Genomic DNA, 12,109 nt, shown 5'->3' with positions numbered 1-12,109 from the left:
AACAACAACAACAACAACATATATATATAGTGCTGTTAAGTGCTGTAGAGTCAGTTCTGACTCATAGTGACCCAGTATAGGGTTTCCAAGGAGCAGCTGGTGGGTTTGAATTGCCAACTTTGTGGCTCATAGTCCAGTGCTGATCCTACAGCACCACACCAGGCGTCCACATAAAATTGTTTTACTTTAAATTCTCCTATATATATATTTATATAAATTAAAACAGACCTACAAGACTGAAAATGGGTACAAGTGGGTAGCTACATGGACTAAGACACAGGCTGAATGGGTATGGGAAGAAGCATGGGAGCATACCCACAAATATATGAATTTGAAACAAGGTATTTGTACATGAGTATTTACCTTTCCTGCAAACACAGTTATGAATGTGGAGAAGCACACAGTGGTCAAAATGATGAAAACACTTTAGATATTATTATTAAACATCTTAGGCAATGAGTTTCTGGGTCTGAAGGCTCAGGCCCATTGTCTTAGGGGACTTGGCATAACATAGTCCACAAAGACAATGCTCTACATCCTATTTTGGTGAGCAGTGTCTGGGATCAGAAAAGCTCACCAGCAGTCATCTAAGGTACAGCTATTGGTCTCCTCGTGTGTGGAAGAAGGAAGTGATGAGAATTGAAGATTAATGGAACATGTGAACATCAGTGTCCAGGACTCTAAGACACAACAAAAAAGAAAAAAGGAAAAAAGAATAAAACACTGGTGTGGTGCTGTGAGTTAATGTGCTGGACTGCAAAGCCATTTGAACTGCAAGGTTGGTGGTTCAAGCTCACCAGCTGCTCCTCGGAAACGCTATACAGCGTCGCTGTGGGTCGGAATCAACTCGATGGCAATTAACAACAACAACATCAAAAAGAACAAATCAGTCTTGAAAGAAATACAATCAGAATGTTGCTTAGAAGTGATCATGGTAAGAGTTCAGCTCACTTATTCTGGGCATCAAGAAAGACCATGGTTGGTCGACGTCAATGAAAGGCAGTCTCCATGAGACACAAGGGCATAAAAGCTGCACCAAGGGGCTCAAACACATCAGTGATCATGAAGAAGGCAAAAGACCCGCCAACACTACATTCTCTTATTTACTCGTATAAGGTCGCCAGGCATCAGAGACAAGCCAAAAGCAACTAAGGACAAGAGAAAGAAGCCACTGCTTTCTGCCTGGGAAGCTGTCCTTCACAGACACCAGTGGAGCGCTGAGCCCTTTGAAGCAGCCTTTCCCCTCCCAGTACAGGGAAGGAGCTAAGCTTACTCAAGCCTCGTCTGAACACTGGAAATCTAATCCTGGTTCCCAGTATCTCTAATGAAAGTGAAGAAGTGGAATGTTCTTTTCTCGAGTTTAAAAGGCAAAGTATGATAGTGTCTTTTCCAGACATACTTTAACTCTACACTCCAGCAGGTTTCTTCAAGTAAATGATTTGCAACCCAGGGAAAAAATGTTTTGAAAGGCTTGCAAATGCATTTTGCATCTAAGGCTCCCACACTCCGTGGAGACAATCACTAGGGTTTCTCAGAGATGGAGGCTGGAATCTCTGGGGGACATTGGAAAAGTGTGGGTATAGCCCAAGGAAGTGTGGAGGTCCGAAGGCAGCTGACAGCACCTGCCCTGCCAAAGGTGGGAAATATGTTTAGGAAGGGCAAGAGCCTTCTCCATCTCTCCAGCCAAAGCACCTTACAGTACTGAGCTCCCAACAGCTGTTCACACAGTGGTGAGGAGTGAGTGATCAAGGAAAGAAGACATTAGAATCCCAAGAGACCTTCCCTGCTGCCCCCAGCCTCCACAGAACTATCCCTTGTCAGGATTCCTGGTGCATCTTCATGCAGCTGTTCATTCATGCATGCATTCAGACTTACTAAGCACCTACTACATGCCTGGCACCGGGTTCCAGGCCAGAAAGCACTAGAGTGTAAAATGGAGAGTAAGACACACTCCACCCCTGCTCCCGCCTTCTGTGGAGTCTCTGGGAGCGCAAATGGTTAAGCACTCAGCTTGGCCACACTCCATCAGGTCCAATCCACCAGGAGGAGCAAGCCTCCAAAGAAAGACCTGGCAATCAATTTCCAAAAACCCTAGAGTACAATTTTCCTCTGAAACACATGGGGTCACTATGAGTCAGAATTGACTTGATTTGGCAACTGGTTTGGGTTTTGTTTTGTTTGTTGTTGTTTTGGGTTTTGTGTTTAGTTTTGGGGGCTTGTATCCTCTTATAACGGGAGAGAAAAGAGAGGAAGCATACAGACAAGTAAACAATACTACATCATTTACAGAGGAAATGAACATGAGGTTCAGACACAGGAATAAGGCAGTGGAAGTCTGGAGAGACCTTGAAGGATACAGCAAGTTCAGCTGACTCTCCACTCAGCTCACAGAGAAGGGTTTTAAGCAGGGACTCTACCTAAGCTACTGCTTCTCTCCAAAATAATAATAATGGATCTCATTCTTAAGAGCTGAGTGGTGATGTAACTGGTTAGCACACTTGGCTGTTAACTGAAAGGTTAAAGGTTCAAGTTCAACTAGGATCCTGGCACTCTACCTCTGGAAAAATCAGTCACTGAAAACCCCATGGAGGGAGACGAGCATGAGCGGAATGCGGGACCCTATCCAGAGAAGCAGCGACACCAGAGATGGAGACAGAGGTGAGGGCATGAGGGATAGGAGCAGCTGAGGACTCTAGATTCATGGAAAGAGAAAGGCTGTGTGCTGGCGGCCAGGAGGCTGGCTTACAGAATGTGCCCTTTGGTTGTTTAAATGATTATATATTCCTGAGTGTTTTTGCGGCCATCCCCTAAAACATAAACAGAGGGAAGAGCAAACACTATTGAATGACATGGCAGAGGAGACTGTAATCTCTATGAGGGTGAGTCTGTGGCCACACAGCAGTGATGAGTGGTAGGTAACATGAAGATTGAACGCTACCACCAGGGTTCCGAAATCTGAGCATGCAGGTCAGACAAGGTGTCCAGCCAACACCTATTCCAGCCCACATCACTCTCACTGCAATTCAGGTCGAGGAGTTGCTGCTTCAGGCCAGAGGGGGAGCCTTTTTCAAATGTGTCTATCTAGAGAAAGACGCCGTTTCCCAATTCATGCAAAGGCACCTTTAGACTTTAGCAATGACTGGATAAGCACTGGACTGCTAACCTCAAGTTCAAACCCACCAGCTGCTTCATGGAACCCTATACTAGACACTTCAAGTAAATGGAATCATACTCATGTAATATGGCATGTATCAGAATTTCCTTTCTTTATATTGTGGAGAAATATTCCGTAAACTAAATGATGAAAGAAAGAAGAGATTCTATCAATAATAGCCCATAAAAAAAAAACAAAAAAAAACCTGGCTCTATCTTCTTGAACTTATCCATTCATTGGGGATAAATTTCACTTTGGGCTGTTCTAACTAATGCTGCCATGAACGTCCATGTAGAAATTTTTAAGTGGACATATGTTAGCAACTCTCTGGAGTAGAGACCTAGCCATGAAAAGGCCCAGCCCCAGTTGTAACATGCAGTTAAAAGTTTACCGAAGAGCCTAACCAGGAATTCAACATCTGGCTGCTCCTGGGCCATTTCCAGGGAATGTTATCAATACGGCCAGACTCCACGCACGAGTGGCTCATCTGGGCCGGCCCCTCCTATTCCGGGCCTGCACTACACTGGGCCAACGTGATGATATATGCATTCGGCTTTAACGCAGATACTTCACAAATCACAACTCAGAGATGCTCCAGAGCTTTCATGTGGGTAAGACAAATGAGACTTAGGCTGTCAGACTCCAGAGCCACTGAGGACAGGAAGCCACAGCCAGGAACCCAACAAGCCCTGGATGTACATCCCTCCCAAATGACTAGAGGAGACAGTGGAACAGAAAGGGACGGTGTGGCGGGAAGAAGCAGCCTGTCTGTGCAGATTTCCAGGCGTTCTCTTCCAAAAGCATCTTGAAGTCAGGGGTGATGGCCTCCGGGCTCAATAGATTCATTCAGTTCCAGGCTGCAAGCCTTTGTTGAGGTCCTACTGTGTGCTTGGCACCATGCTAGGTGTTAACAGTAGACAACGATGCAAGATGGATGGAAGACGGTGCAATGGGGCTGAGCAACAGACAGGATACCTTGACTCACCCCCTTATCTCCTGCTGCTTCCCAGAAGGAAGCAAGATCAAGACATCCTGGCGTGGCGTGGGTGCATTCTGTCTACAGGCAGGCAAGTAAACTAACTGACCCCTCCTGAGGCCCCCATGGGCTGCCAGCGTCTGAGGTTGCTCTGGGGGAACAAAGAGCTCAGTGTGCATGCAGGTAGAGAACTTCCTGACATGGCTCATTAAAACACTCTTGGGGGTCCAACAAGCAGACCGTCCGCCAGAGACAGGCACGTCTCTCTCCCCCAACTTGGGTTCTGATTCTTATCTTCTCAGACCTCAAGTCTTGCGAAAACCTCCCAACCCAGGCCAGCATGCCAGACAGATGGGCTCAGAGCCCCACTGTGGTGGGAAGGGTGAAGGTCAAGGTCTCTGCATGCACACAACCTAAGTCCAAACCCTTGCTCTGCTGCCTGCGTGTGACCTAGAAAAAGGTTGCTTTACCTCACTGTGGCTGAGGTTGTGTTTTTTTTCATCTGGAAGATGGCATTCTTAGCAGAGTGGTTTTGAGGAATCAGTCCGTTCCAATGCATTCAGCCGGAGTCTCTGGGTGGGGCAAACAGTTAATGCACTTGGCTGCTCACTGAAAGGCTGAAGGTTGGAGTCCACCCAGAAACAAGTCGGGGCAATCTACTTCCCAAAATTCAGCCATCAAAAATCTCATAGAGCACAGTTCTACTCTGACACACCTGAGCTTGTCGTGAGTCAGAATCCACTGGATGACAACTAGTTAAGTCTTAGCTGCCATTACTGCTGCTTTTATTATTATTAAATTGTATTCTTCTTACCCCATCCCACCTATCAATGTTGTCTCCCTGCATAAAAACCTGCTTAATTTTCCCCAAACATATATGACGAATGCTCTGGAACTTGCTCTAAGTCTAACTCTAGCCTGTCCCACATGTCTATCTCTTCAACAGCAGTAACCACCCCCGCAACTGAAGGAGAACACTCCCTCCTAATGCTACCACATCTGCCTGGCCCCTTTCCTCCACGTTCTTCCCTACGAGCAGCAAGAAACCGCTCAGGAAAAGAATCACTCTCTGTTTGTTCTTTTGGTCCATTAAGTAAAATATGACACTCACTAGCTGTATGGCATCAGGAAGGCTCTTGGTTTCTCTAGCAGGTCTTATTTAGAGCCAGGAAGCCTTGTTCAGCACCGTCTAGCTGTACGTGCTCGGCTGCTAACTCCTGGGATGGCACTGTAGGATAAGCACTGCACTGCTAATCACAAGGTCAGCAGCTCAAACCCACCAGCCCCTCCTCGGAAACTCTACGCAGGGTCACCATGAGTCAGAACTGACTTGATGGTACTCAACAACAACTACAGCTGTATGACTAGGAAACCTAGTAGCACATCAGTTAACCTAAAGGTGGGCAGTTCGAATCCACCCAGCGACTCCATGAAAGCAAGACCTGGCAATCTGCTTCGGTGACGATGACAATCAAGAAAACGTCACGGGGCGGTTCTATTCTGCTACCTGGGGTTACTATGTATCAGAATCAACTCAACAGCACCCAACAATAAGTTACATAACCATCAGCAAGTTACTTAGCTTCCCAATGTGTCAACTTATCCATCTGGAAAATTCCTGGTGTGGCACTGGACCGCAAAGTAGGTTTGAACCACTAGGTTGGTGGTTCAGACTCACCAGGAGAGTTCTTCAGAAACCCTATGCAGGGTCACTGTGAATCAGCACTTAACAACAACAACAAATCAGATTTAACTAGAGTGCACACATTGCAGGGTTGTTGTGAGGATGAAATGAGAAAAATTGTTTGTGATGCATTCATTGTGCGTAGTGTAACATGCCCCAAGCTCTAAAAGCTACCAGCTGGTAGGAACACCTGTGGCAATGACAATGAGGAAAGGCACGACCATGTCCATGATCAAGTCAACTGGATGAACTAAGCACTCCTACTTGCAACATCATCTTAAATAATCCAGACCTCAACGAACAAAAGCAGTAGGCGTACCCAGGGTGTAGCAGCTCCCTGGGTCTCACTCATCTCTAGATCCCAGCATTTAACAGGGTGAAGAGCATATGATATGACTGTTGTTGTTAAGTGCCATCGAGTCGGTTCCGACCCATAGCGACCCTGTACAGGGTTTCCGAGGGTGTATGATAGATGGTAATAAATCGTTGTTGGACTGAACAGAACTCAATATGCGTAAGTACATTTCATCTTTGCTACCAAATTATTCACGCTTTTAACAGTAAGAACCATGTCTTGCTCTATTGTCGCTAGTTGCTACTCGTGTATGCAGAGTAGAATTTGCTCCATAGAGCTTTCAAACACTGGACCATGAACCACAAGGTCCACAGTTCGAGTCCGCCAGCCACTCCATGAGAAAAAGATTCGACTTTCTCCTCCCATAGAGATTCAAAGTTTCAGAAACCAGATACAGGGTCACTATAAGTCAGAACTGACTCAACGACACACAACCACCACCATCTGGTTAGGTTCAAATCATCAAGCTTTCAGCGAGCAGTCAAGTGATCAACCACTGGCACCACCCAAAGACTCTTTAGCTTGCTCTTCTTGTTGTTATTAAGTGCCATCGAGTCAGTTCCAACCCATAGAGACCCCTGGATAGGGTTTCCAAGGAGCAGGTGGTGGCCTGAACTACTGACCTTGCAGCTCAATGGCTTTGCAGTCTGGCAAATTAACCCACAGCACCATATTAGGACTCCTTGTCTTGCTCTAGGTAGAGTCTATTAGATGAGTCGTGGGAAGATACCAAACCAAGAATCCTGTTTCTAGACCCTGTTCAGTCACTTCATAGCTGTGTAACCTCAGAAAAGTCATTTCACTCTTCTGTGTCTAATTTTTCCCACTTCTGTGTTGAAACCATTGGAGCATGTGTTGGCCAAGGTCCCTCATGTTCTAAACCTGCATTTGTGCTTTAGCGACAACATGGTATTTCAGCTATTGTACAAATGACATCCTCATAGCTCCTAGCTTAGCGGGCCAATTTACTAATTCACCTCCTGATCTACAGTTTACCAGCATAAGCCTATGAATAACTTTTCGCTAGTGCTTAAAACACCCATTCTTGGTCAAATCACTTCCCATCACCTAAGCTAGTACTCTGGTGGCAGGCGTGGGGTGGGGAGTAACCAGAGCAGGCTGGGGGTACATCTACCCACCTGTCCTGTCCTATAGGCCTAGCTCAGGCCCCTCCCAGACATGAACCTGCTGTTCACACAGCCACCACATGCTGCTCACAAGCCATAACCTAGTAGGAGAGAAAGTGGAACTTGGCCCTTGGCAGAGGGGTAATCACATGACACCTCTCCCCTCAAAGTAGTTTGTTTTTGTTTTTTGTTTTATTGGCATGGCTTCGTGTGACCTGAAAGTCCAGGGAATTTAACTCAAACAAAACGCAGGTCTGTACTAGGACACAAGACCCCACCCAGAAATTTATCAAAACAAATGTTGTGTAATAAACAAGGCCTGATTTCAAAACTTGAGCAATGCTTCAGATCCTATCTGAATCGAGCTGATTGCCTGCCTTCCTGTAGACAGGCACCCCTCCCTAATTAACCTGGTATGGATTTAATTACCCTAAATACTTGATGATTTCCCCGAACCCTTCTCTGTATGTTACATAGCTAATTGCCCCATACCTCAGACTTTTCAGGTAGTCTTAAAATCTAAATGAAACTTTAAATGAGTTGAGAAAGAAATCTGCTAATAGGGGACTTAACTTGGCTAATTTTACCCTCTTTGGAGTTTTACACAGATTTCATTTGATTCTCACAAATCCATGAAATTAGTACTACTTAATAGGCCCCATTTTACAGATGAGGAAGCTGAGTTACATAGCTGGCCTAAGGTCACAAAGCAGTAGGTCAAGTATGTGAAGTTTTTGAGAGCCTCACTGTTGGACTTGTTAATGTCTGCAAGGAGCCACTTTGAGTCCTTGTCTTGTGGACCTGCTGACACAGTGGCTGCAAGATCCCATTTGGGAAGGAAGAAGTTGGGAGAGGATGCTTGGACCGCTCAGAAGAATGGGCCTCTTACTCCAAGTTCCTGATTCTACAACTCTCTTGCAAACTGCCTTTCACAGACTAGAGAAGAACGATGTGTTGTACTTACTGTGTTGTGCTGCTTTAGTCAGAGGGTCCTGCCAGATACTTACAAGCCACCACCTTCTCATTTTTGAAAACGTTTTCCTTCTCTCAGAGGGGTCCCTGTTTGGGATATGAGTGTGGCTTTCACAGAATCTCAAGCAGTCTGATACCTAGCATGAGATCTCAGCCACTCACATATGCAAAGTAAGTTGAGGGCACTGCTCCTTCCCATAGATGCTATAAAACACACTGGAATTCTGTTCAAAGACATAAAGGCTCTCTCCTTCCTAGTCAGCTCCTCCTCTCCTCAAAAGCAAGTTGTGGCTGCTAAGTACATCATCAAGGAATCCTGGTGGTATAGTCGTTAAAACACTTGGTTGCTAACTGAAAAATCAGAGGTTTGAACCCACCAGCTGCTCCGAGGGAGACAGATGTGTCAGTCTGCTTTCCATGAAGCAGCTTTGGAAACTTGTTGGGATCAGTTCTACTCTATCCTATAGGGTTGCTATGAGTTGGAATCAACTCAACGGCAGTGGGTTGATTGGAACTTATTGTTGTCGTTGTCGTTGTCGTTGTTGTTGTCTGGTGCCATCGAGTCAGAATCGACTCATAGCGACCCCATGCACAGCAGAACGAAACTTAGGGGAACGAAATACAGATTGGAACTTAGTGGGGAGAAATCAATCCAAATTTATGTGAAAATTGTATGTTGTGCTTAACGCATTCTGAGTTCCCAGCACCGAACCAGCAAGAGCAACTTACTCCCTTGTCTATTGCTGTTTTATTTTCTGTCCAGCTAGGCGATGGGAATTTTCCACCTGACAATTTCTGTTTCTCACTTAAGTTCTTACACCATCTGTGAGCAGGGATCTCAGCAGGGGGAGGACTCAGGGCCAAAGACACTTCCCTTCACCAAACCTCAGTTTTCCCATCTGTTTAATGCAAGGTCCCCCAGATGATCTTGTTAGCATTCAAAGCTTTTCTGTCAAGTAGAAGAAGCAGTCAGTTAATAAAATTAAGCAATTTGTAAATCGCCAGTTTCTGGGCTCGGATCTGCTGCCGGATTCAAAATTTTTACACAATTTTTGAGTAAAACAAGAGATTTAAGTGAAATGAATAGTACAATGGGAAACTGAACTTGGGCTGGATAATAACTGTGAATTGAAGTCTTGCAACTGAGAAACGAGCCTCTTCTGTTCTCAGAGCGCCCCCTGGTGGCCATTGGATTAAATCCTGACGGAATGTTCAAGGTTTCTGCAAATAAAAGAGAAGACGCCCAGAAAAAGAGACAGGCAGGCTCGCGCTTAGTGAGGCAAGCCCCTTTCACTCTATCCCAGACTGTGGCTCAGACGGCTAGAAAAACGCCTGTCAGGAAGCCTGAATGACGCTCAGAAAGGCGTTTGCTCTAAGAAAAGGTTTCATTCTTTCAAAAGGTTTATAGCAGCATCCAGCATTTGGGCATTTTTTTGTCCCTGTACAGATACCAACCACTCAACCCCTCACATGTTCACAGCCTCAACCTGCAGCTTGAACTGCCTGGATCTGTTTTCCGTTATTCCGCGGTCCCACTTCCCTGTGTGATTCTTCAAAACCTATTATGACAACATGAGCAAGCTTAGTTTTTTGCTTCATCAGCCTGGGGACTATCACCTCAGAAGAAAAGCATGAATGAACTCTATTTTTTTCAGCCTCTTCTTCCACAAACCTGAAAGTGTATTCGCCAAAGGACATCTCCTGAGCCCATCTCCTTAGAATTGTAAACCAAACCAATTTAATAAAAAGCACCTGCACCTGCCCACAGTAAATTTCCAGTTACTTGCTTAGGATAGAATTTATTACTGAGGCAGCTTAAAAATATATGTTATCATTAAGTGCCATGAAGTTGGTTCAACCCCATGGCAACCTGGTAGAGGGTTCCAGAGGAGAGTCTGGTGGGTTTGAACTGCCAACCTTGTATTTAGCAGTCCAATTAACTAACAATACTTTGTTGTTGTTGTTTTTTAACTATAGGGTAAAGCAGTGTCAACCCACACTGTGAAGCTGTGATGTGAAGGGGTTCTTCAGAGTATTCAAGACCTCTGATATATTCAGATACTTGAGAATCTGGGAGCGGAACTTTGCTGGTAATACCTCATTTTTGATACATAACTGTCCCTATGCAAACACAAAAGAAAAATATCAGCTTCAACCTGCAACTTCATTCAATAGTTCATTTTGGTTTTCCCCTACAATAATTTAAGTTTATGATCAACTCTGGGTCACAAAACACGGCAGCCACACACAGACACACACACACACACACACACACAAGTGCACACAAGGAATCCCATAATTAGTTCCTTACTCTGGCCCTAAATCGATTAAAATACATCTGATCTGCTTCGAATCAGAGAGCTATGTTCTTTTTTCTGCCACACACCACACACAATCTTTCTGCAATAGTCAGACACTTTGAACCCAACCCCCTCTTGCCACAACCAGTGTGGATTTCAAGGGCCTGTAAGGCAGAAAGCAAAATGACAACAACTCTAGGCTGGGGTGGTACAGAGACCCTAAGGGGCTCTAAGTGTTTGCTGGGACTGTGCAAATGGTCCTGGGATTCTGGCAGGGTTTCAACTGTCATGGGGCAGCTGGGACAGACCTCTTAACCAGTTTACTAGTCCTGCAGCCTGGACTTGAAATGCAAAGGGTCTGATGTGACTCTGCATCTTTATAGCTGCACATGTCTGCAGCAATCCAGTCCTCCCTGAAGTCAAGACACAAACTGTCACCGTCCCAACCCTCAGGCCTGCCACAATCTTGAAGTTTGCTCCCTAACCCTCGCTTTTAAAAGAGTAGGCACAGTCCATCTGCTCCCCCCCCACACCCCTCTGCAGCCCGCATTAGCTTCAGGGAGCCGGACGGGGAGAATGCTGAGAGAGGTCTGGGGATAGATGGGTGAGTGGGTGCCGGGGACCGCATTCGCCTATAGGACATGGGTCTTGGGGGACCAGCTCTCTCTCAACTGAGGGTGTAGATCTATTTGGAGTTGGAGACATCAGGCATTCCTGCGCAAGGTCTAAATGTGTGCCCGCAAGGGAGACCCTGACACTCCTGTCGCTGCAAAGTGTTTGCAAATCATAAACACTACTTTGCTGCTGGGATAAAAAACCCCAAAATATGTGCAGACAGGATGTAACAAGTGTTTCGGGAGAGAGACACGCCTGAGTCACGGGATGCCAGGGAAAGCATGAGGCGTCTGTCCGGGGGTTTCCCTGGGACCCCTTCTCCTACAAGAGTGCCCCAGCGCACACAAAAACCCCGGCCCCACGCGCCCTGTTTCCAGACGCGTCTAGCCGGGCACCCCCAGAGGATTTCCTCACTCACCACTCGGCCCGAAAACCTCTCGGTGGCTCGCTTGACTTTGCCATAGGTGCCTTTGCCCAGGGTCTCCTGCAGTTCATAGCGGTGCTTCAAGTTGTGTTTGTGGTGATGTCGCTTCACCCCGTGTGGCTTCCTGGGCTCTGGGGCTGATGCCGCCGCCGCCGCCACCACAGGAACTGAGGTTGCCCCTTCTGCCCCCGCCGGGGGTGAGCCCAGAGCCCCCGACCCCAAGTCGGGACCATCCCCCGCCGCGGGCGCAGTAGCCCCCTCCATGTGCAAACGCAGGCGGACTGGGTTGGAGAGGGCAGCACTGCGCTCGCTTGGAGTGTTGGGGTCCCCGCGGAGGGAATGCGGGGTGCGTTCAGAGTCGCCCACGCAGCATTGGAGAAGCGGCCCGGCTCGCGCTCCGGCGGCGGCTTGGTCACTGGCGGCGGCGGGGACGGCACATCTGGCGCCCCCGGCACGCACCGGCCGGCGCACCGCCCCCGAGCCGTGGCGAGTTGCGGAACGT

The 12,109-nt window shown here is 46.9% G+C and overlaps 1 protein-coding gene across 1 annotated transcript in view; it reads right to left on the bottom strand.

Annotated features, from left to right (window-relative positions):
* Positions 1–11,874, bottom strand: part of NUAK1 (NUAK family, SNF1-like kinase, 1) — a 95,533-nt gene extending 83,659 nt beyond the window's left edge. The window contains exon 1 of the mRNA XM_006865257.1: positions 11,602–11,874. Within this exon, the coding sequence (XP_006865319.1) occupies positions 11,602–11,871 (270 nt within the window). The 5' untranslated portion in view covers positions 11,872–11,874. The remainder of the gene's footprint in view (positions 1–11,601) is intronic.
* Positions 11,875–12,109: the final 235 nt, after the last annotated feature.

This window comes from Chrysochloris asiatica, unplaced genomic scaffold, assembly GCF_000296735.1.
Source record: "Chrysochloris asiatica unplaced genomic scaffold, ChrAsi1.0 scaffold00076, whole genome shotgun sequence".
Classification (NCBI taxonomy): domain Eukaryota; kingdom Metazoa; phylum Chordata; class Mammalia; order Afrosoricida; family Chrysochloridae; genus Chrysochloris; species Chrysochloris asiatica.
Note: the sequence above shows the minus strand (reverse complement) of the source record. Positions and strands in the feature narration are given on the sequence as shown.